This window comes from Pocillopora damicornis, chromosome 8, assembly GCF_964200805.1.
Source record: "Pocillopora damicornis chromosome 8, jaPocDami1.2, whole genome shotgun sequence".
Classification (NCBI taxonomy): domain Eukaryota; kingdom Metazoa; phylum Cnidaria; class Anthozoa; order Scleractinia; family Pocilloporidae; genus Pocillopora; species Pocillopora damicornis.
Genome location: NC_142677.1, coordinates 19,690,641 through 19,715,591, shown reverse-complemented (window position 1 = coordinate 19,715,591; position 24,951 = coordinate 19,690,641). Strand labels below are relative to the sequence as shown.

General features: G+C 36.9%; 3 protein-coding genes across 4 annotated transcripts; 1 reads left to right on the top strand and 2 right to left on the bottom strand.

Annotated features, from left to right (window-relative positions):
• Positions 1-663: 663 nt before the first annotated feature.
• On the bottom strand, positions 664-4,569 carry LOC149041744 (uncharacterized). Of its 2 annotated transcripts, XM_089214627.1 has the most exons (3): positions 4,512-4,569; positions 4,263-4,317; positions 664-2,008 (listed from the first exon to the last, which is right to left on the bottom strand). In XM_089214627.1, exon 3 carries the CDS (start codon positions 1,979-1,981, stop codon positions 1,052-1,054), a length of 930 nt encoding a protein of 309 aa, XP_089070753.1. In that variant the 5' UTR covers positions 1,982-2,008; positions 4,263-4,317; positions 4,512-4,569; the 3' UTR covers positions 664-1,051. The 2 variants fall into 2 exon arrangements, with proteins under 2 accessions (XP_089070753.1, XP_089070754.1); XM_089214628.1 differs by lacking the exon at positions 4,512-4,569 and having other exon boundaries at positions 4,263-4,452.
• A 1,505-nt stretch (positions 4,570-6,074) lies between these two features.
• Positions 6,075-13,373, bottom strand: LOC149041743 (uncharacterized). The gene is made up of 13 exons (XM_089180990.1): positions 12,808-13,373; positions 12,428-12,517; positions 12,185-12,260; positions 10,879-10,942; positions 10,423-10,507; positions 9,933-10,009; positions 9,709-9,745; positions 9,115-9,178; positions 8,918-9,028; positions 8,473-8,491; positions 7,917-8,040; positions 7,414-7,502; positions 6,075-6,267 (listed from the first exon to the last, which is right to left on the bottom strand). The coding sequence occupies exons 1-13, from the start codon at positions 13,188-13,190 to the stop codon at positions 6,137-6,139; spliced, it is 1,350 nt and encodes a 449-aa protein (XP_089037116.1). The 5' UTR covers positions 13,191-13,373; the 3' UTR covers positions 6,075-6,136.
• Positions 13,374-13,542: 169 nt separating this feature from the next.
• LOC113671886 (CTP synthase 1-A) lies at positions 13,543-24,788 on the top strand. The gene is made up of 16 exons (XM_027188142.2): positions 13,543-13,858; positions 14,874-15,044; positions 15,648-15,745; positions 16,685-16,801; positions 17,039-17,122; positions 17,657-17,737; positions 18,566-18,720; positions 19,370-19,502; positions 19,669-19,757; positions 20,018-20,112; positions 20,432-20,494; positions 20,639-20,682; positions 20,953-21,052; positions 21,311-21,366; positions 21,563-21,659; positions 21,884-24,788. The coding sequence occupies exons 1-16, from the start codon at positions 13,693-13,695 to the stop codon at positions 22,108-22,110; spliced, it is 1,776 nt and encodes a 591-aa protein (XP_027043943.2). The 5' UTR covers positions 13,543-13,692; the 3' UTR covers positions 22,111-24,788.
• Positions 24,789-24,951: the final 163 nt, after the last annotated feature.

Sequence of the window (24,951 nt, the reverse complement as noted above, 5' to 3'; positions counted from 1 at the left end):
TCAAAAAATAAACACTTTTTTGTCAAATACAAGGAGCTATTTCCTATTTCACGATTTCTGTTTGAAATACACTGAAGTGAACTACATGTCCGCTTCATTTACAGCTCAGTCAAAAGCTGTTTAATTTGTTTTAGGAGAAGAGCATGTGCATTCGGTGATCAGAAGATGAAGTTTTCATCAATACTGACCAACTTTGTATACTCTGTAAAGGATGAGGCCACATTAATCTTGTCACGAGAGTAGGGCAAAGAAAAAATTTTGAGTCCCCGCAAGGAATCGAACCTTAGACCTTCGGATTCCGTGCTCCGATGCTCTACCAAAATTAAAACTAAAACTTCTCTCAATTTCTATTAAAAAGGTTTTTAAAGCTGAATGATTTGATAAACAGGGCACTCAGGATAACTTTGGTCGTTACTCAAAGAACATGTCTCGGTTTGCTTTGCTTTGTACCAGCTAAGTATTGTTTTCCTTGACCATAGACAAGTTATTTCCCGATGGGGATGCGAGGCACAATGCTGTTTTAAACAAAAATACAATGAAGGGCTGGGAAATTAGAGGGAAAAGGATTAAAAGCAATTCATCGTTCCAACAAAGGGCCTCAAAATTGCCGTTGGCAACAGGGGTGAAACAAGAAAGAGTTAAAACCTTTCTCTCTCTTTCCCTCTTTCTCATGTTAACAAAAATAAACGCAATCGAGATTACGAAGACCATCCTTACTGTATTTAGTACTCCACAATTCATTATTTCTCATTTTTTCTCTATGAACAAATAAAATGGGCCAACACTAAGCTATACATTGTTTTCGCGTTGAACCTTTTGACTAAAATTACAGTAGAATCTTTAGATCACTCTAACCTCAAGACCCGACTTTCAAATGGCTTGAAAAATCTATGATCATGCATCGGAGTCCCATGCAATAGATTTGGTCAAGTTCCCACTAACTGAAGAAGGATAAAACAGACGAACGGGAAACATCCTTACACTAATAAATCGTTACAAACGCTACTAGCAAGGGTGCAATTCAAACCCGAAATTGAACTGGAAGTAAGACTTAATAGCGACTGTAATGAATAAAAGCAAATCCTATTAGCTTGGGAAAGATTGTAAACATCACACTCCAGAACCGAAACTTTCCGACGGTTTTGTTTTTTCGGGACGCCGCCGCCAGTGGTATCATGTCTAAAACCACTACAGCCACTGCCTGCTGTTGCTTTATTATCATGTCTAACACCACTAAAAGTGCTGCATATGACACTTCTATAAAAACATGATTTTGCCATTCAGTACAAGCCCTCCGATCCAGCAGATCATTTTCAGTTGCCCAATCCACAACCCTGCGCCCCATTAATATAAGTTGGCATTGTGAACGAATTTCCGGGATGTTTCGCGGCGCCCACTCGCCGGGAGGAACTTGACCGTTATTCTCTAGTAATAGCATCAAGTATCGAATAAACTCACTAGTAAATTTATCGATAACACGACAGGCATCTTCTGTCGTAAATCTCGTGCCATCCTGATGAAAAAAGAATCCCTTATGATCCTCTTTCAGAACAATCGAAGGAAAAAGATCGCGGAATTTCTCCCCTAATAGATTATCCTTGAGAAATAAGCTATGTTGCCTATCGTGATAAAAATCAATTTCATCTCGGTCAAACCTCCTTACACCACGTATTCTTGCGGTCCTTTGCCTTCTCTGCATTGGGCTTTCACGCAGGTTTGCCAGCATTCCGACGACGTTGTATTTCCTTAAGGCGTCTCTATTCCTTTGGTCCAAATAGGGATTTGTTTTATTCTCTCGAAAACATACTCTTTTCTTTAGCTCTTTTACAGTTTCCAATATACTTCCATTTATGGCTACACCATGATGTTCAAATATATTGGAAAGTTTTGAAACAAGAACACTTTCAAACTCGTGTGGCTCGAGTCCCCTTTTCTTCAGAGTGGCCTCAAATTTCAGTGTCTTGACCCAGCTACAACCCATTATTCCTTCTTAGCGAGCGACGAGGATCTATAGAGAAATAATGATAACAATGATAATAATTAAATGTTCAAAGAGGGTGACTAATTGCATCATAAATAGTAATAATAATAATAATAATAGTCTTCATTTATTCATAAGATAAAGACTACATATCTTATGTCACAAAACTTCCAGTTTAGTACTAAGTTACATTGTACGTATTCATTACAGAGCTAATTATTTTTGACTTATTTTTTTTAACAAAAAAAACATAACAAAACTCTATGTCAACATTTAGAGTGGTATGTTGCTCGCACCAATCAGATCGCCGCATTTGGGTATGTATCTCGCACCAATCATATCACAGCATTTGGATATCTTGCATCAATAACAGCGTTTATCCCGCACTAAATAATCACGTATTCTGACCGCATTGTCCAACTCCACTAAAAAAAATTCACATAGAACTAAATGCTACTGATAGTGAATTCTTTTGACTCTGGCGCTCTCTCTCCAACGGGGAATATATGGCGTTGTGTGACAAAACCAAACAATGGCTGGGATGAGAACACCAGTAAGTGTAGAACCGATGCATTTTACTTTTGCTGAGAAGTATTTAGACAATGGAGACAATAGACCACAAAATACCTATCGGAGTTCAGATAACTTCGTTTTTTTTTTCTTTCTCTTCATGTTAAGGTGAAGTAATGCAATATTTTCGTCCGTTCGAAAGTTACACTCTTTTTCTGTCATAAAAACGTTTGGTATACGAAGTGTACCATCTCAACCCACCTAGCCGAAAGAAATAACTCTTGCATGCTACGCATGCCTCTGTTTAAATATTTACAAAATATCAGCTACAAAGCCAGGTTATATTCAAAAGTTAGGCGATTAAAATAGGAGCTCTTCTCGATCTGTGTTCAATTTTGACCGACGAATAGACTTGTGTCTTAAATTGTACTCTGTAACCTTCAGTTTAGGTGTAAGGTTTCTCAGTGGATGTTTCTCTTGATGTTTTACCTTGTCCAATATTTTCCTACCCTGTTTTTATCTTGTTTTACCAGCAACCAATCCAGTCAAGGTTGCTGAATCGGTCAATGTTTCCACAAGCTTGTTATCAAACATTTTATTTTGACAAACATAATATAGTGGTTGAATGCGTCGATTTCGTCGTGTCTTGAGGCGATGTTTCGTCAACGTAGCGTAGCGAAAGCGGTATCGATTGTCGGCAAGTCGAAAGGGCACGTTCCTTGTGCATCACAATTTCTGCCACAACAACAGAAACTGGAGATCAAACAACTGTACCGTAACTGTAACTGTTCGTAGAGTTTACTGTAGTAGTGGAAGCTAGTTGATCTTAGGCAAAGGTTCAGTAAGTCTATGTACTCTGTCGATAGTGTTAGTGGGTCGCTAGATCGCCAGAGTCGGGAAAAAACCATCATACAAGTCAAGACGAGTGTCTGCACGAGAGACGTTACGTAAATCGTGAGGAGTATTGGGTTTCAAATGGAGGATTTCGGACTGACACCACTACACTGCACAGCGGTCACGCCTTTCACAAGGGAGGCAGTAGCCACAAAAACCTAACAGGAAGTTTGATTAGCTGCAGCTTAAGCAGCTGTAGGTCAAAGTCTATTCCCAGCAAGCATATATTGTCATACAGATATAAAAGTGCGAGTTGTTTCGACATATATCATGACGAGAAACGGTAGAGAAACGATCATTTGATGCATAAAAAAAAAAAAAAAAAAACTGATGCAAAGCGAAGAAACAATCTGCTGACATATATGTACTTATTTTTCTCAAGTGCAGTTTCTGGGGGTTCCATCGCACAACTACAATGACTTTTCAGGTAAGCGCATTGAAGCAAAAAAAATGTCAAACAAAACAAATAAAGCAGCAGGAGGAAATTATATTCGCCCTAATGTTCTTAATGTCTTAATGTTATTTTGTTCACGCAGAAACTTTACCGGCGGGTCTCGACTTTGTGTGCTATCATTAACCCAGTTTTTTTGACGCACACCCAAACTTATTGAACGAGGCTCACACCAGTTGAGAGAAAGCGATTTTTCTTGTGAGAGTCAGTAGCTTATTGTGCCCAATTACTTAAGAGAATATATTTCCTCTCGAGCAGTCACCTTCATAATACGCCATTGTGGTCTCAAATCTACAAGTAGCTGCATGCATGCATAATAAATGATGTGCATGAATATCAGAGAATGATTTAATGTACAGAAACTCTTCTACTCTTTTAAAAGAGCCTCGACAAAAAGTCAAACTGATCTGTTCACATTCTCCTTACCTTCACAATGTAGTGATATCACGCTCCTTCAGGGTTTGGAAGTGCCAATGACGTCCTGTCAAATTAAAGACAGAGACCGAAAGAACACATGTAAAACGCATCAATATCAGATCATCATCCACAAGATTTAAATAATAACACTTTGAGATCATGATCAACGCCCCCGTCCGCTACCACCATCAAAACTGCATGGCCGTTACAGAGATGCTCATTATCTTTGAGGGAAAATCTTAGAGGGAAACACCTCACCTTTTTAAAGCTAAGTAATAGTCTAAACTCTCGACTGCACTTTAAGTTTGCAAGAAAGCAGAATCTGGCACTGCGCATCTTATCTACGCATGGTTTTTATGCGTGACTGGCGTGGGAACGTCACCAAAATGCATGGCGGCTTTTGTTCTTTTATAGCCAGAGACTCCCTTATGTCATAATAGCCCTTACTTGCGGTGGAAGTGTTGCACAAGTATTCAAAGGCGTTTGGTCAAGGTTCAGGGTTTCATTGATTAACAATTTCAATCTTTACTTGTCAGTCTATGCATTTTAACCTTTTTATTGTTTAGAACCTTTTCATCCTCAGAGGGGCTAAGTGGTCTTGAAAATATTTTCAGTTTCGCTGCTGTGGCTAACAAAGCAAACTACGAGAAAAACTTGTTAAGAACTCCACCTATGTGCTGCCCCTGAAGAGATATGAATTAGCTTAAGCTTTAATTGCTGTGCCTTAAATTAGATTTCCTGCAGGTACTCTTCAATTTCTTAGCCAGCCTCCTATGCAGTTTGAAGCCCAAGATACTACAGAAAAACGAGAGAAGATCTTTTTAAAAGGAATTGTGAATGGAAAACATTATCTTACCCAAAAAGTTTAAAAACAGCGGTGAGAATATTGTAATAAAATATGTAGTTATTGTTCATCGTGGTGTAAGATACGAGATGAACTTTATTTGTCTCACGATGGAGTCACGTTGGGTATTGAACGCGACATTTTTAGTGAGAATATTGAAAGAAAACGGAGGCCGGGACAGATCTCAAAAAAATGGGAGGTTCCGGTCCAACCGGGAGGGTTGGAATCTCTGACGGAAAAAGATTTCTTGCGACAGACAGGGATTGGTATCGAGAAATGGGTGTTGAAAGAAAATGAAAGGTAATGACGTTGAATGACAGATATTGACTGCGTTATTTTCATATGTCAATGTGTAAATCTATGCTTACAATACAAACTTTGGTAGGTATATAAACGAGATCTCTAGCTAAGCTATTTTTTTAGCGAGATACCGCAGCTTGCAAATTCTTGTAGGTGTCTCGCAGTCGTCTGCGAATAATATTTAGCCGTATAATAAGCTCAATTATATACGCATTTTGATCGGTTCTTACACATGATTTATCAGAGGATACGCGCATAGATGCTGTCACCATCAACAAATTTTGCTTCTTTGTCAAATAAAACAAATAGATTCCATGTTGCTGCGGGTCTGTGCAGTGATAGATCAGAGAAGAAGTCAAAATGACCGACTCAGATGCGTCTCTTGCAACACTTTCGTAGCTTAGAATCTATTTATCGATTACACGATTTGTAAGCCCAAACGCTCGTGGCCATAGCAGCCTATTTCAGTCACTTGTCGCTGGAAATCAAGCGAGAGAGGAAAATTGGCGACTTTCGCTCCAAATTTAGTCGCAAAAACTTTCGCCATTTCCACAAGAACGATCGCGATTCAGGGCGCTGATTGTCCAACGGATCTCTACAGAGGCCGACTTTCGTAGACAATCAAAACCGCGGCTGGCGTCACAACGGTAAGATGATTTCCATTTGCAGTTGAGAGGGCATACGATGACTGAAAACAGTTGGACGTTTACTCCCAGTTCTAAAGCCATAATGATTTCTCTCAAGGTCTGAGCAGCGCTACATCAGGATAAGTGTTGCGCGCTTCTCTCACTGCCTCCTCTGGAAGAAAGGACACCACGCATAACTCTACCGCCTTAACCCACCCAGTCACAGGCATTGTGTCGTTCTTCCCTAAAGCAGGATAGATAAGACAAATGATAAAGCATTATTCTAACAATTCCAGTAATAAGGTTGGCCAATATTAACTGACTGAGTTCATGCAGGAGCGACTGATCAGAAGCCAACCATCAAAAGTGATTCCCCCAACATTTTGTAAGATTTCAGTGACGGTTTGCTGGTACCCACTTTATAGTCCTTGGTACCCAAGTACACAATAACCTCGGCTAAGAATCGAACACGAACATTCGATCCGCGGTTTAACAAGGCTCGATTTGCGCCGCTTTCTTGGATTCTGTCGTTGATCCTTCCGAGGAACAACTTTGGAGGGAGTAACGTGCGCTCATTTCTCTACCGGCGGATGGTAATCTTGCCTGTTCTGTGATTTTAATGAAATATTTTTATACAATCCTTTTGTAGCACAGGAAAAAAGAAAAAAAAAGAAAGAAAAAGAACGGTAACCATACACTTTTGTTTTACCGCATTTTGAGTATTGTAATTCCCTACTAATCGGCATCGACAAAACTCTTAATAAGAAGCTAGAAGATGCAAACCACTACGGTCTCCGAACAATAATGAACTTGGGGAGAAGCATTAACTACGAATCAACTCTTAAAACAGCAGATATGAACACACTGGAACATAGACGCATAGAACAGTCGCTAATAATATTTTATAAATGCTACAAAGAGAACGGCCCAAGCTACCTAGCCGACCTCTTCGAACCCCGAATTACTCCCTACAACCTAAGAAATACTGGCCTCAACGTAACTCAAAATTCCTACAACAGCAAATTCCGTCACAATTCGTACTCATTTGTCATCTCTCGCATCTGGAACAAACTACCACCTTCTGTTAAAATCGCCCCTAACTTATCGTCTTTTAGAAGAAAACTGAAAACTCTTATTTTTACCGGCTGCCAATGCAAAAGCTGTCTATAATCTTTTGACACTTCTGCGTATACGTAGCTTCTGTTTAAATATACATTTGTAAATAGTTTAACGTGATAACTAATAATTTAGATTTAAGAATTTCAGACTTTGTAAATGTATTTTATAGTCAGTCACTTTTATCATGAGCCTCCGGCTCGGGAGATTGGGCAACCACTCCCCGTGTACCTGACGGTAAATAAATTATACTTATACTTATACTTATACTTACAAAAGACTTGTTTGAGTTCCACCGAGTGAGAAGTTGACATGTCACCATCCATTACAACGGAACTTCCTTGAAGAACAACAAATAACGTGCTACCTAAAGAAAACGAAGAAAAAAAATTGGAGCCAATCTTGCCGTGATATCACAGAGCATTTTCCAATCTAAAAAGTGAACGTTATAAAGGCAAAGACCAAGTTATGTCAGTGATAGATGTGTGGTTTCTTTGGCGCTCCTTGCTTATCCTAACTCTGGATACCTCACTCAAACCACAACAGAGAGGGAAACGAGAACTTAATGAAACGAAAAGTCTAATGAGCATAACAAGCGCCCTGCACGTGCGTTTTAAAACATCGTAAATTTTCTGCCTGTCCTATTGAAATCAACCAAGTTTGCGTAGTAAGAGAATACTCAAAACTCGGCAGCACCTTTAGGATCATCAAAATCAACCGTATATCCAGGTCTTAGTTTAATATAAATCATCAAGCTACATTGATACTAAAGCGCACTTGCCATCTTGGTACTCTCTCTCTGTAAGAACAATCTCGCCAGCTGGAACTTCTTTAATCGTCATGGATAACGCAAGAATGTAAAGGAATCCTGCCGGGCATGTTTTGAACTCTTCTGTCTGTGGAGAGAATCAGCGAATTCAGTTCAGGTTAGTAGTTTCTAGGATGCATTCCCCTCACTTCCAGCGAGCTCCTATCCTTTTAGCCGAAGATTGAAATAAGCACCCAGGCACTTCCTAAAGGAAACATGGTATATACAATTGCATTTTGGTCATGGGGTGTTGGTTTTTGTAGAGAGAGGAAAATACCTGGACTGCAGCAAGGAAAGTTCCAACAAGGGTTACAACCAACAACAATCTCAACCCACATGAGAATCTACCTAAGCATTGAACCTTTGGCAAATCAGTGACAGATGATAGAGCTGAACATCAGTCATTCTGCATTGCTAAATTCGAACAGAAATCTATGGCTCTGGGCTTTTGTTACAAAGATCTTAAGATCTGCTATTAACAGCTAAGTGCTGTTCCTTACTTTATTTATGTACAGGAAGTTGGAAAAGAAGTCATTCTCAATATCTGAAGAGAAAAGAAAATGATTTAATTTTTTCATTTATATCGAAAAAAAAAAAAAAACGTTGTGACAATTTATTGGTGAAAGACAATGATTTTGATAATCTGGTATAATCAATTCCTTCCTAGTAGGTAGTCATCTATAATTAATACTGTGGGATCAATCTTTAAAGAAATCTGAAAACAAAGTTCACAAAGGTTTTTAGGTCAATTCCAATACCATGGGTCATTAAGGCTTTTCTTGGTTAGGGTATATGTGAAAAGAAAGACCCCTCGAGGAGTAGAGACAAAGACCTTGCCACTTGCACTTATCTCCTCTTGTCTGAGGAACAGTATTAATAATTACCTGTGTTTGGGAGGCTAGAGACTGGGAGAAAGAGACAAAAGTTATATACAGATACTAGTATCAAACATCCACAAGACGAATCAAACCTCCAGATCTAATGCTCCCATGTACTTTGAATACAGTGTGCTATCTCTCTGGTTTACATGTTGTTTCCATTTCACACTAAGCTCTTGGAGTAATGTTGCCTCTGCTGAGAACTGTGGAAAAAAAATTCAACTTGAATTGGTATGTTAAGTGACCTCTAGGAAACTACCTGTAATTCAATGATAAAAAATAAATAAACCTGGTTAATGGCATCATGGAAGTTTTCCTCGCAAAGGAGAATAATCTGGCATGGCCCAGCTGCCCTGTGAAAATAATTTACAAGGAGTGAATTTCTGTTGTGTACAGATCAATATCAAGCCCCTCACTATAATGAAATTGAGACATGTATTACTATTCACTGTAATTGTCTTAGGAGGAAGTCAAACAACAAACCAGGGTTTTTAACTTATTCCTGTTGGAAGATTATTTGCAGAACTGGGCCGGGTTGTTCAAAACTGGGTTAAGATAACCCAGGGTTAGTGTGAAATCTGATTTCAGATCTGATAGCTTTAAAAAAAATTCAGACGAATTCTTTTTGTCTAGAATACGACTATTTGATGTTCTAAAAGGAACACAAGAAATTATTCCAAAAATGCTTTTGAATATAGGAATGAAGAAACTCAGATTAAAATTTAATCTTGGGTTAGCGCTAATTAGCCTTCAAACAAATGGGCCCTGGGATTTAGGAGAAAGCCAAAATTCAATTTTGACAAAGTATGGGAAGAACATACCTGCCAACAATTCCTTCATTTTTCTTTAACTAAGAGCTATGAAAAGCACACATTTTGCCTACCTTACAGTAGATCTTCTCTCTGTACCAGTGAAGAACCCTGAGGGGGGAATTAATGAACTATGATAAATTTGTGACGTATAAAGTTGTGTTACAACTAAGTGATGATTTATTCTAAACATAGTTTTATCTTGCACCATTACAAATCACTTACAAAACACTTTTCCACTGAACAAAAAAGAGAAAGAGAGGTATTGTTTGAGTGTGTCTCATTATCACTAATATACCTTCCTCTCCAAAGGAAAATCCTCTTTCTCCAGCATCAAATGTGGCAACATCCTGGTTATTTTTGGAGAAGTTTACCCTAAATGCAGAACAGTAGTAATATAATTTTTATAATCATCCATTAATTTTGATCACAGATTATTGGTAAACAGCTTCCACTTTCAAAAATGGAAGGGTTCATACTCATAAAGAGAACATAACTATGAGAAATTAGGAGGAAAACTTATCCCAGCTTATCCCAGTTTTTGTAGCATAAATTAGCTGCAAGTAATTGCCACTTGGAACACCCCTGGAAGAGACACCAGTCCATCACAGTCAGTACTTCGTCAGAACTCCCTCAAGAAGAGAGTCACTGTGCAAATAAAGTGTCTTGTTCAAGAACACAACACAAAGACCTGGCTGGCTCTTGAACCCAGGCCTCTTGTCATAAAAGTTCTCTGCACTTCCTACTTGGTTATATAATGGCCTATAAATAAAATGCAACATACTTACCGCCCGTGCACTAGAACAAACATTTCCTGTCCTTTCCAGCCTTCTTTGAAAATAATGCTGTTGGGAGGATACAACACAATAACCGCTGCAAGAATAACACTTGTATAAAATAACAAAGCACAGGAATCAATTACAACAAACAAGTCATCAAATAAATGAAAAAAAACTTTTTTAATTTCCAATGGACTGGATCAAGCTGAACATTGGACTATTGATACAGCAGAAGAATAGACCTCAGAATTCCCTAGAACAATACCAGTTCAACCCTTCATCCCTAGATCTGAAATTTAATTCTCCAAACTGAAGACCATACATTTCTTCATTGACTAGTTCTAAGAATTTAAATACCAACCACTTCCATCTTTAATCTCTATTTTTAGCTTTAGTTTGGTTTGATTTAGAACAGCATTCTTCTCCAAATCAGGAAACTTTCACACATGTTTTCTTTTAACTGACCTGGCTTTACAGTTTTAACTACAGCTTTCAAAGATTCTTTTCCCCAGCCATGAAGTATAGGAGACTAAAAAACCAAAAAAAAAAACAGCAAATACAAATGAATCATAAACAGCAGTACAGAACAATAATTCACAGTTGCACTCTCATATATATTGCCTGACTTAATCAGTGTATCAGACTAAATACACCTATATAAATGAGGGTAAGTTTTTGAAGAAACTGTGGTGTTGCATCAGTGGGGTATAAGTTTATAATGTTAATCATAACCATTACAATTTCCTCAAATGTGATTGGTGCATTAGCTGCTTTATTTTTGACTAATCATTCTGTAGAGCTGTAATTGGACAGTGTAATCAGACAGTTGGCCGTAATTGGTTGGTTGAAGTAGCCAATCATACTAAGTCCACTCAGCCAAATCCACCAATCACAGAATTAATCACAATAATCATAGCAACAACCACTTATCCTAAAATAAATTGTGGAATTTCCAAAATGGAGAAATTTTTTTACTTTAGACATTGTCTCTACCAGAGATATTTGACCTAAATGAATTTGTTGTTTTTTAAAATTGTAATGGTTGTGATTAATTGGTTGACAGGACCTCTTGTTGTCCAATTCTGTCTGTAATCATACTTGTGATTGACAAATTGGACTCCCGCTTCATGGTTGTCCAATTTTTTTAATCACTCTTATGACTACAGACTGAATTGGACTCCACTTGGTCCTATTACCATTATAAATTGGCCACTAGGAGGGGTTTCCAAAGCCTTTCATCAGAGCAAGTGAAAAAAGGGCTAATACTCAAAAGTTCTGCTCATGGAACTCTTCATTGTGGCCTATTTACATTATTGATATCTATATTAGTCAAAACTATCACAAAATTTTCAAATGTGATTTGTTATCACCAGCCTGATTTAAGCACTAATAGGACAGTGTACACATCGCGCTTGTAATTGGACACTGTAATAGGACAGTTAAAGGGACAGTTATGTCTGTGTAAGTGGACAGAATGCATTGTGCGTGCCCTGTTGTCTTGCATTTCACTGAGTTAACTGTTGTTGTTGTTTTTTTTTTTACGAAAAAGTACAACCGATGTCTAGTTTCTTTCTCAAATTTTGCAATAGTTTTAATTAATTGGTAACAGGACTTCATGTCATCCAATTCTGTCTGTAATCATACTCGTGATTAACAAATTGGACTCCCACTTTGCAGTTGTCCAATTTTGTAAATCACTTAAATGATTACAGACCAAATTGGACTCCACTCAGTCCTAATATCATTATATAGTAGTGCAAGATAATCAAACCTTTTGCAATACATCTACTGCAATTTCCCTTGACAGTTGGTGGTTGTTAAACAGCTTACTAGTGTCCAGGTATCTCCTATAACAGTAAAAAATTCCTTTTAAAAGCCATCATCTTTACACATTATTGAACAATTTAAGAGGAACAGACTGAAATTCCTTAGAGTGCAACTTTGAAAACAAACTTGAGGAATAAAAACAAAGCTGGTGTAACTGAGTGATTATTTAAACAAGACCTCCACCAACCTCTGTTGAAACCACTGCAGTAGCGTCACCTCACTGGGAAATGTGAGTAGCCGACGGGCATCAGAGGTCTTCAGAAGCAACAACATGCACCTGGCAGTTTCAACCCAAAAAAATGTTATAAAGATGCAATTTACTTCCATGGCATTTCCAAAAGTTAACCCTTTCACCCACGAACTGACTAATGAGTGATTTCTTCTCAAAATTATACCAATAAACTATTAAGAGGACACATAGTGGAAATAAACAGAATTATAAATTAGGGGTTATTGAATGATATGCAGAAAATTCTCAGAGCTTAAATTGTGCGAAATTTATGGCTGACAGCGAGGAGAATTAAGACTGAGATCTGGATGTTGAGATCGTTTTGTATCAATACCAACCTGTTACATGACCACACATCAGCAGTGCATATCATATTAAATAGCGCCGAAACTTCACCAAAGCAGTCACCGACTTGAATTTCCCTCAGGGAAAATTTCTTGTTTTCACTGAAAACAGTCACACTACCCGACACCAACACATATATTCCAGGTGGCTCTTGGCCTTTACTTAGAAGAATTTCTGGAGCTTCACCAGTTTCCATCAGCTCTACTCGTCTGATCACTTCTTCTCGAACACTTTTGTTTAGGACGAGAGGCAGTCTGTTTAAACAGCCAGTAAGTGCGACGATAGCTTCTTGTGGGAGCGCAGGATTGACGGACGATGCTAAATTAGAGCGTACAAGCTGACTTTCGCGTCTATTGGAACTCTGTTTGTTTCCCATTTCTTTTCGTTCAGGGTACTTTCCACGTGGTTCAATCGGGTCAGTTTTGCTGTTTTTAAACCAACCCAAAATAAACGAATTGCCCACAAGATGATTGAAATCAAAACAGAAGAACTAATAAACTTTGGCGTCGTATGCAGGTACGGTAAAATTTAGCAGCCATTTTAATCTTGTGTTTACCGCGTAGACCCGGGAAACAACCTCTTTCTTATGCCGAGTTCCGAACTCTTCCGAACTTTTCCGAGAGACCGACAAGTTGTTAGTTATGAGTACTTGTTAATTTATGAAATCGACATCATCTTTCTCGTTGACCAATGAGGAGCGAATTGTTCGTATAAAATCAACACGTGCCGTGTAAGTTGATAGCGCAGTTCTCGAAGAGAGCAGGGCGCCGCTTACTCCCGGAGGGTTAAAATAATTTTAAGAAAAGTTTTCCCCTGTTTTCCAATTTTTTGAGGAACCTAGATACTGGGTTTAAAAGCTGCTATACTTCTGCTCAAAGATGAAGTATATTCTGGTTACCGGTGGCGTTATTAGTGGGATCGGAAAAGGTGTTATCTCTAGCAGCATCGGAGCTCTATTAAAAGGATGTGGACTGCACGTTACTTCAATTAAAATCGATCCTTACCTGAACATCGACGCTGGGACATTCTCTCCTTACGAGCATGGTAAAGTCCTTTTTTTTCGTACATCTGTTGTCAAATGAGCGGCTGATAGCGCCCGTTACATCTTTTGCGCGCGAAGTGCATGGTTCAAACGTGTCCCGCCATTTTTATTCGAGTTCGTTGGTACATCAGCTTGGAATTAGGAGAGAGTTTACAAGGTGTTTGTGGCAAGAGAATTTTGATGCTTTGCGAAATCTAGTTTTGGCAGCATTACGTAAAAAAAATTCCAAAATGCAATATGCGTCGTAAGTTGTAGTCACAACTGCACATGGTGAATGAATGACTTATGAATTGCTTTCAAGCATACTGGTAACTGGAAAATATAAGGCTTAAAGTACGCACTTTCCATTGCAATTTTAAATGCTTTCCTCGAATAAAAAAGGAATTTAAACAGGAAAGAATTCAAGTGCTTTTAAATCTTGTAGTTCAATCAGATTTCTTGTAGTTTGCTTCACGCGTTGCGATTCTGTGGGTTCACGCAATATTCGAATCAAGGCTTAAAAGCAGATAATTTTTCTCAAAATGTAGATTATGAGACATTGAATAACACATTACTTTATTTCCATCTTAAAATTTATATGATACCATTGTCCTAGGCCAAATCTGCTAGACAAGATCTGATTATCACTGTATTTCCTGGTTTCTAAAATGGTTCACATTTTACACATGTTCATGGATATGGTTGGACAGGGAAACTAGTGTCTGATTTCATAAAGTTAAGGCTTTTTTCTAACCTTTTCTCAAAAATTGATCAGAAAAGAAATAAATTCCTCCTTGTGGTTTGACATCTGTTTGGCTTTTCTTTTGATGAGCTGGTAAACTTAAAATATACAGACAAGTTTGTTGTTGTGCAATATTTGTTGATGTTCAATTGCATGCTTCAGTTGCATGTTGTTGGTAACAGTTTAAAAGGGCCAGAGAAAACTTCAGTGATAACAAATCATAATTTTTAAAAATTATTTTGTTGTGTAACAGTTACATGTAATTAACTCAATATTTTAAACTTTCATCATTACAGGGGAAGTGTTTGTTTTGGATGATGGAGGTGAAGTAGATTTAGACCTTGGGAACTATGAAAGGTTCCTTGATGTAACTCTTCACCGGAGCAACAACATAACAACTGGTAAAATTTATCAGAGTGTGATTGATAAAGAGAGACGAGGGGATTACCTGGGTAAAACTGTTCAAGGTGAGTTAATTTTTAGTAATTCTTACTTTTAGCGTGCATCACTAAAGCATTGTTTTTATTATTTATTATTATAATTATTATTGTTGTTGTTATTGTTGTTATTATTATCATCATTATCTTTATCATTGATATTATCATTTCATATATATTTTTGATTTTTTGCAACTTTTTTGCAATTATCTCAGAAAGATAACTATATAAACCATATATCTTAAGGGGACATGCCTTTCATAGGCCCTAAGTCCAATTTACACATTTGACTTCTGCTTCCTGCTACCAAGGCTCTTATGCAGAGACAAACCACCACAAAGAAAAAAATTTTTGTATCTGTGTGGTATACACCAGTGGTAACATTTATTCACTATGGTGAATAGTGATTGATAGTTACCTTGCCGCTTCATAGTTTAGTAAATATCCACCACTATTCACCTCCACTTTGGTGAATAATTGTTAATTATTGTATAATGATATGTATTCATCGAAATTAGAATCAGATTTTTTATTCCCAAATAAATATGGCTTTACTCATATATATGTGGTGTAATTGATACTATAAAGTGATGGATCTATGTTATCTGGTATTTGTTCTTTTGTAATCTACAGTGGTCCCTCATATCACTGATGCTATTCAAGACTGGGTAACAAAGGTGTCTGCTGAACCTGTTGAGAAGGATATCAAGGCTGATGTTTGTCTTATTGAGGTATAGTAATCTACTAATAACAACTTATATTTAGGGCAATTTCCAACTGATTGTCTAAAGTAATCAGTGATTGCTTTGGTTAACCTCAACTTTGTTCTGTGATTGGTTCTGAAATTTGCACCATCATCTCAACCAATTAATTAAACAATTGCAACTTAGTCATATGCAAAAACAAGCAATTTTCTTGTTTTTTTTTTATGTTTTTTTTGACACTATGTTGAAAAATGGTCCAATAGTAAATTATTGTTCTCAGAGAAACAATGGATCATTGCTTAGATTTAGTGTAAGAGTGCAAAATTGAGACTTAGTAGAGGTCAATATTCCATTGCCATGGATTTGTTCTGATGTGGTTTCATGTACCTATGCCTACGATCAGGTTCGAAGGTTCTTGTATCAACATCTCTTGACTAAAATTGGCTTGAAAGAGGAACAGAATCCAAAAAAAAAACTTGGACAAATTCTCAGGAGGAAATGAAACAGAGGCCCTAGATTTTTAAAATGTTTCAAAATTCAGTGAGGGGAACCCATTTACTCCTCTGAACAATTCTTCTTGGAGTTTTATTCTGTCAAAGCATGTAACCTCTGCTGGAGACAGAGCACTGTGTTTTGATAGTAAGTGGACCCTGGAGTTCCATATGTATTTTTCTGCAATTTCTTCAGGAAACAGGTTCAATTAGTCTGAAGTTTTGACATGTGGTTGTACATTTATCTCTGCTGTCTCTACTTGAAATGTGCATTACAATGTTAGCGATGTTGTTCCTAGACAGAATTTGAGGTTAGAGTTTGAAGGCTGAAGTTCATTGTATACATATACATATATGTATGAATGTGTGACAGTTAATTGCTGTTTTAATCTTACAAAAATTCAAGATGCTTGACTGTATAATGAATGCAAGCATTAGGTAATAATAGATTTTTTCTGTTGTATTTTTTTATCAGCTTGGAGGGACAATTGGTGACATCGAGGGTATGCCTTATATTGAAGCTTTCCGTCAGTTCCAGTTTAGAGTTGGAAGAGACAATTTTTGTGTGGTCCATGTCAGTTTGGTGCCTGAGGTATACTGTACTTCATAGGAATCTGTGCACATATCTAGTCCCCTTTCTTGTACACCAAGGGTTTTCATAACAGAGAGTTGATGGTACCAAAGACAGATGTAACTTAAGTTGTTACATGACTTGTAACGAATTGCCTAGGAAAACAGAAAGCAACAATTTCAAATTTCAAATGAAGCATAAACATACTATTTCTTTCCTTTAAGTTAATAAAGGCTGTATTAAATTTGTATTCCTCAGCCTGATTCTACAGGTGAGCAGAAGACAAAGCCTACACAAAACAGTGTGCGGGAACTGCGTGGTTTAGGCCTGAGTCCTGATCTGGTAAGTTACTGGTCTCTTAACCTTTTGACCCCCAGAAGTGATTAACATGTGACTTTTTCCTATAATATCCATATGTTATCCTCAAACTTGTCAAGTAGAAGTTTTTAACTTGATTTAACACCAAATTCTTGTAGGAATTGTGTAGCAGCCAGAGAGGAGAATTAAGAATCAGATCCTGGTAGTTAAAGGGTTAACTTGTGGCAAAACTAAGATAAATTTTCCATACCTAAGGTATTATGATCTGCTTTGTGGTTTAGGTAGGTGGGTCATATCTGCTGGTATAATGTTGTTCTCAATACTCTGAACCAGTGTAAGCTTGCTCACTGAAAACCAAAAGTTTGAAACTGTAACAACACTTTTATTGTTGACCAATAATGTTACTATGTTTGTGGCATGTTTACGATTAATCTTATATTACATCTTTCTATAGAAGACCATCTCCTCTACTCTGTCTTTGCAAAAGAGAAAGGCAGATTTTTCATTTGTACAGTGCTCAAGATAAATTTGAAACTTTTCTTTTAAATAACTTTGTAGATTATGTGTAGATGCAAGAATACAGTGACAAACTCTGTCAAGCAGAAGGTGTCTTTGTTCTGCCATGTCCCTCCAGAGCAGGTGAGAATTTTTCATAAAATCTTAGGGATTCCAAGGCTGTGCTCTAGGAAAATTTTCAGGGCGCCCTTTGGGCGCCTAACCATGACAAGTAGGTCGCCCAGCCTTCCAGGTTGGTCGCCCGAAAGAGTAGCGTTGTATACTTCTTACAGTTCCAGGGAATCCGCAGAATTGCCAAACAGTTTCATCTTTAATCTCTCTCGTTCAATATTCACTTCACCGGGCACGGGCAGCGAAGCGAGTTACTATATTTAGCAGTCACGTACTCTATTTTGGCGAACTTGTGATATCATGAAATCCTGTTATAAATTAACCACATACATGTTAAAACCGCTAAGAAAATTTCTTTGAAGACCACTAAAATAGGTTTCGAAACAAAAGGGTTCTTATATTAAAGTTTCATTTTCGTCAAATTTTGATCGAATGATTACAATTGCGAGCAAGTCGCCAAATATGGTGCTGATAAACATTAAATAAACACAAATTTGCATAAAGGACGGTTCCGTATTATTAATCACACACCCCACTATTGAAACTGTTGAAACACAAAAATTAAATAAAAGCAAATAAATATAACGGGAGCCGGGGAGCACGATGGAGTTTCTTTTTGTTTCGTTCCGTTCCGTTTCTATACGTTTGCTAGTTTCGTTTCAGGTTTTCACACAAGCCGAAATCTATGCGCCCGGACGGGCGACCGCTTTTCTTTCTCAGTCGCCCGAGACCAAATGTTAGTCGCCTGAGGCGACCGGGCGCCGCTAGAGCACAGCCTTGGATTCCTTTCCTCTCTTTTTAAACAAACAGGAAATTTTAAATTTTATTTGTTTTTTTCAGGTGATAGATGTCCACGACTGCAAATCCATTTACAGAGTTCCCGTGTTGTTATCGAACCAAGGAATTGTTTCATTTTTTTCCAAAAGGCTTCAATTGGAAATCAAGTCACGTAAACCAAGACATTTTATGATGCAATGGAGAGAATTAGCAGAGAGGTAAGTGAGTGGGACTGTCTCTTAGTGCAAAGTACTACATATAGTAGTGACCAAAAAAAAAAAAACCCTTGTTGATATTTTTTGAAGAATAATGATGATAGTCATAAACTCATCAATTAAATTTAATTGGTGTCAACATGGCATGTGTTTTTGTGTTGGATGGGCCTGGTAAGGGGAAAACTGCAGTTTTGTACTCATGGGTACAAACTACATAGGGTGTACTGAGTCAGTTATTTATCCTGCTGAAGGTCACGTTCTCGTTTGGAACTCCTCCTGGTAGGGATGGTACTGATGAACTTTTAGGGAGACTCTAGCTAACTCACATCCCTTTCTCCTTCTGTTGGTTTCCCTGTTAGTTCACTGTTCCTCATTTTACTACTACGTAATGGAGAGATGCTCTCTCAATGTAGAATTTTTTTCTCATGGACATGTGGAAAATAACTGGTGAGTTTTCAAACTTAACCCTGTAAACCAGAGTCCCAGGCCATTGTATTGCAATCTGTGGTGAAAGACTAAGTAACCCATGTGTTAGTTGTTAGTGATGTTATCAGTTCATGAGGGGTTCAGACATATTTAATCATGTTGATACGGCAGGTAATTATTCATCAGCATAGATTTTGGTAATTCTCTTTCTCTCTCTTGTTATCAGAGACGAGCGACTCCTGGATGAAGTTAAGATTGCTCTTGTTGGAAAATACACAAAACTAGAAGATGCATATATTTCTGTTCTAAAAGCTCTGAAACATGCATCCCTCCATTGTAACAGGCGTCTTCAAGTTGTGGTAGGTACCTTATAATCTGTTTAAGAATTATGGTGTATGAAATAATTGAAAAAGAGGCACTTTTTTAATTATAGGACTCATTTACTTGGTTGCATGACTGCATACATGTATAACTACTTGATGAATTTTTTGACGTAAAGGACTCTTGTTGTTTCTAATCTCTCAGTGGGTAGAGTCTGAAAATCTTGAGAAGGAGGTTCAAGAGAGAGATCCAGTGAAATACCATGAAGCTTGGCAAAGGTTGTGTGGATGCGAGTGAGTAACTTGTTATTCACAGTGAATGGACCACATCTTTCTGATGTTAACATTTTATTGTGTGTTTCTGGTTTAAGAAGTGGTTGATGTACTCTGTTCTAATTGCACTACACTCTTAGGTCTACTCGGGTGTAACAAATCTTGAATGTTCAGGACAGAAAAATACAACAGCAACAAAGAAATAATTTTTAGGAATAGTGCTATCTCTATTTTCTACAGTTTCAGACAAAATCTGATTGTGTTTTTCATGATTACTGTAGCGGTATATTGGTACCAGGGGGATTTGGAAAAAGAGGCACAGAGGGGAAAATAGCAGCAGCTGAATGGGCAAGAAAGATGAAGAAACCTTACCTAGGTAAGTTATTATCTTAAATTGTTGAGTTTGGTTTAATTTGTGATCTATTTTTTAGACCTTTCAATCAGCAATGAATTGGGACTTAACCCTTTAACTCCCGGGATCTGATTGTTAATTCTTCCATCTAGCTACAACACATTTTCTTGTAACATAGTAACAAGAGTTTGGTGTAGATAAAGATAATGAATTCTACATTATAAGTTTGAGTATTCTCATTGCCTATTTGCTGGATTATGTTTTGGATATTAAAGGGAGAAGTTACATGTTAATCACTTCAGGGATTCAAAGGTTTAAAGGATCATTTTTCTTTCTGGACTAGGTGTTTGCTATGGACTGCAATTAGCCGTCATTGAATTCGCCAGAAACATTCTAGGATTGAAAGGTAAGAGTGCAGTGTCTTAATATAAGTTGTCTTCTTCAAGAAATTAAACTCAAAAATATCTTATACTGGTCAGACATGTCTTGATCTTCCTTGATTTGGCTTCAACCACATCACTGATCAACTCTAACATTCTATAATTTTTAGATGCAAACTCCACAGAAAATGAGCCAGATACCAAATATCCAGTGGTAAGTACAGGTGTATTATTATTTCATAATGCTTGCCTAAAAGCCTAAAACCAGATGTTTGTTTGTTTGTTTGTTTGTTAACAACCATGATTTCAAAATTTTAAATTCTGTAGAAAGATTCATACTGAACTCCTCAGCATCTCAAACTTATATTACACTCATTTCTCTTGGTATTTTGAGTAATTAGGCTTCTATATTTGTGATTTCCTCTTTGAAGAGTTAAAGATGACAAAAGCTTCTTGAAACAAAATTAATAAGTATTATTACTAGGTTATTGAAATGCCTGAGCACAACCCAGGTCAGCTTGGAGGGACCATGAGGCTTGGAAGACGACGGACAGTGTTTTCAAAGGTGCATGAGAGTATAACAAGTGAGTACCGGTAGCATATTATTCCAAAATAGTGTAAGTCTAATATATTTTATTTATTTCTTTATTTATTTTGTACAGAGTGAAGCACAAGTAACTTGTTTTCTCAGCATCTAAATGTATGAGATAAATCCATATTTTCACATGAACCTTAGGAGGTTTTACCTCGCTGGTGTTGTAGTCCAAGAGAAGTACAATCCCTAATGATGTAAACATTTGCAGTTTTACAAGTTCCTCACATTTGTTTTATCTTTTATTCAGGAAAGCTTTACAAGAATGCAGAGTTTGTAGAAGAGAGACATAGGCACAGATATGAGGTAAGAGAGGCTATTCAATAATAAAAATCACTTATGGTGATTTTGTGACTCCTGCATGGAACCACAAAACTCTATATGGCATGGTTGTAAGTGTATCCAATTTTTTCATTTAGACACTTTTTTTTCGTTGCAGTCATAATGTATCCTAATAGCAAGTGGTTTTTTTTTTTAAATTTTTTTTTATTTTACAATTAAGGTCAATCCAGAATATGTAAGTCAATTTGAGGAAAAGGGAATGAAATTTGTTGGCCGAGATGTGGAAGGTGAACGAATGGAAATCATGGAGATCAAAGGTACATGGTTGAAGTAATTGCTCTGATGATGGGCTAACACCCAAAACGTCAACTTTTAAACTCTTTATGGTGTCCAATTTACATTATCAACTCATTGGTAAGACTAGATTACTATAGTATGCCATTAGTTGACTGATAAACCTATTTAGATGAGTAAAACATTGGGTGACAGGATTTCCCTGTATACTGAATTAACCTAACTGAGCAACCTTGCTTATTTTCAGACCATCCCTATTTTGTTGGAGTCCAGTATCACCCAGAATACATAAGTCGACCAATCAGACCATCCCCTCCCTACTTGGGATTGATTTTGGCAGCCATAGGAAAACTCACCCCATATATTGCCAGAGGATGTCGCTTGTCACCAAGATGCAGCATCAGTGAAGATGAGGATGAGGATGAGGAATTGGCAAACATGGCAACAGAAAAACTCCCAGATTTCAATGTTTAGGTGAAGAGAAGAAAATTCCTTAAGTGTTACTCTTTTTATCATTGGAAACTGATGTCTTTGTACTAAAGCTATTAGGCTTTACAATGGTGCAGATTTATGTCCTAAATACAATGTACATGTGGTAGGAAAAATAAGGATATCCCATACTGATCAGTATCATAATGCGTATTGTATCTAAAGTTTAAGTTGAACAGTGTACAATATTTTATAACAACAACTCTCTAAAGCTCTGTGTTGTGATTTAATTTTATCCTTGGTTCCATTTTTACTTGCTTGTTAAAATACTCAAGTGATAAAAATTATCGTAGCGTAAAAGGAGAGAAAACAAAGAATGCTGTTATTACACCAAGGATGAAGGTTAACCACATCACAAACAGTGTTGCTATATTTCCTCTGACTTTTGGGATCATGTATCTACATACACAAGGTCCTTCATACTTACCAGTATTTTTAATTACAATTTATGCGATATTTAATGAACTTTGTATTGCCTCAGTGTTCACTACAAAAGTTGTCTTGAAAAACTTAAATCTGGTCTACTAACTTTTTTATAATTAGACATGGTTTGATGCTACTCTGGTTTAAAGATTTAATGAATGTTACCGAGAAGTTACAATTCATAGACCCAATGTTTCGACACTCCTGTCTAGTGCCTTCATCAGGGATGATCTAGATGCTGCAACAAGAGGTCCTTTTATACGCTCACTAATTAGCTGCCCTTTTTTCTGATGAGGTGTAAATAGGTGTCAGGAAGTAAGCCACCATCATCATGACATGAATTGTGATGATGGCACTAGACAGTAGTGTTGAAATGTTGGGTCTATAAATTGTAACTTCTCAGTTACATTCATCAAATCTTTAAACCAGAGTAGCATCAAACCATGTCTGATTGTCCACCTGGTTGCTATGTGAACTTTCATATATATATTTTTTATAATTGATATATCTTTCACCTTTAGACTATCTGACCATTATCTCTCAATTTCCTTTTCTGGTCACACAAGACTTAGATAGGACAGGATAAATTTCCTTTTTCAAAAAGTTAGTTTTCTTGGTCTTGCTTGTGATCAAATGAAAATGGAAATGAATTTGAACTATTTTACAAAAATGATCTTGTACTCAGATGAAATATTTTGCCATCTCAGATTATTCTATACCTAGAATCTAGAATAGAGGCAATGACAAAAAATTTAAACTGCAAAGAATCTTTTAAAGTTTAGTTTAAAAAATAAATTAACTCCATTTATTCTTGTGTAACAGTAATGCCAAGAGGACCACAAGTTGTGAAAGGAAATCTCTTGCAGTAGAATAAGTTGCTGTTAAAACAATGAAAATGTCTTGTTTTTAGATTTGAAAAATTGCTTAAAAAATTGGGAAAGAAAAACTGAAAACAAATACAAGTAATATTAATGCTTCAATTTCTTGAAAGGCACTATTTTGGCTTGTATGATGTTCTACAGTTGCCACTACTATCATCAGACAATAGCTCTTTTTTTTGTAAGAGTCCACAAGGGATCATGCAAATATAAGAGGGGACAGGAACACATCACACCATTCAAAAAGGAGACAGAATTCCAGTTTGAAAACAGTACACATCTGTTTTTTTTCCTTGCCCTAAGTACCTTGTGTCTATTTAAGACAAGATTCTTATTGATAAGTTGTTCCACTGGTGATTTTTTCTTTACTTTATACAAGGGAAAAGTAGAGCTAAGGGTTTTCTTTAAAAAAAAAAACAACAACAACAAGTTAACAGATGAAGAATAGTTGTAAGTAGCAGTAATAAGATGTAAATCTCCACATCTGAATAAATAACATTTTGGGCCATTGAGATTCAGGGGAAGGATTCTACCTAAGGCTGGCTTTTGTGTGTTGGCAAAATCCCAGTCAGCTGGGAATTCATTACCGTTTTCTAACCATCCCAGAGTTTCCCAACTAATGGAAACTCAAAATGATAGACATCTTCAGTTTGGAAAAAATCCCAGATACATGCAGTTTTGATTTCACCATTTCCAGACCCTTCCAGAGTTCTCCAACTTATGAAAACATGAAATTATAGACATTCTCAGTTGTCTGGGCTGGTTGGCAAGATATTGGGAAACTTTGGAAGGGTTTCTGTTTTCCTGGTGCACCCAACTTTTCTTCGGAGCTCAATAGTCATTGAAGGTCAAGATCAATAGTTTGCTCTTCTACTAGCTTAGCTCCAGCACACCTGAGTCACATAGACTGGAATATGTAATCCATCCAAACAAACACCTGGTGCTTTCCAGATATATTTGACAAAATCTGAAATGGCTGGGAAACAGTGAAATCTCTAATCATCTTGGATTTTCTTATTTCCAATGTCTTATAGACACCTTAGTCGAGCTGTTGCTAAAGTTATACTCTACTAGATCACAATTTGGTTATGGAACAATGTGAATGTTTTTACTAGATCACAATTTGGTTATGGAACAATGTGAATGTTTTCCCTTGTGGCCTCAACAGCCTTTGGCTTTTTTTTAAAAATTTTTTTAATATCAATATTTAATTGAAATCAATTACTTAAATAAGCACTTGTAAATTTGCTCAGGGTTAATTTGTATTTATTTAATTTAACAATAGCAGTTATTTGTACACTGTAGTGTATATGTATAAAGGCTACATTACATTGGAATTAAAATATATTGTCTAAATGCAAATAGAGTTGTTGATGAAATGTTGTCATGAAAATGTCCAAGGTTGGTCACCCATTTTTTTCTTATTATTAAAAAAAATTTGGTGAGTTTGAGTGTATTTTGCAGTGGAAAAAATGTTTCCTGTTACAGGAACGTATAGGAAAGAAGGCTTCAAATTTTTTCTTTT

Bases quoted from the DNA above. Each gene is read 5' to 3' on its own strand.
- LOC149041744 (XM_089214627.1), bottom strand. From the start codon at position 1,981: ATGGGTTGTAGCTGGGTCAAGACACTGAAATTTGAGGCCACTCTGAAG.
- LOC149041743 (XM_089180990.1), bottom strand. From the start codon at position 13,190: ATGGGAAACAAACAGAGTTCCAATAGACGCGAAAGTCAGCTTGTACGC. The intron at 12,518-12,807 runs GTTGGTATTGAT...TGAAACTGCCAG, and splicing joins GATGTGTGGTCATGTAACAG to GTGCATGTTGTTGCTTCTGA. The intron at 7,503-7,916 runs GTGCGCTTTAGT...TTCTTTAGGTAG, and splicing joins AGAGAGTACCAAGATGGCAA to CACGTTATTTGTTGTTCTTC.
- LOC113671886 (XM_027188142.2), top strand. From the start codon at position 13,693: ATGAAGTATATTCTGGTTACCGGTGGCGTTATTAGTGGGATCGGAAAA. The intron at 17,738-18,565 runs GTGAGAATTTTT...TGTTTTTTTCAG, and splicing joins GCCATGTCCCTCCAGAGCAG to GTGATAGATGTCCACGACTG. The intron at 20,113-20,431 runs GTAAGTTATTAT...TTTCTGGACTAG, and splicing joins GATGAAGAAACCTTACCTAG to GTGTTTGCTATGGACTGCAA.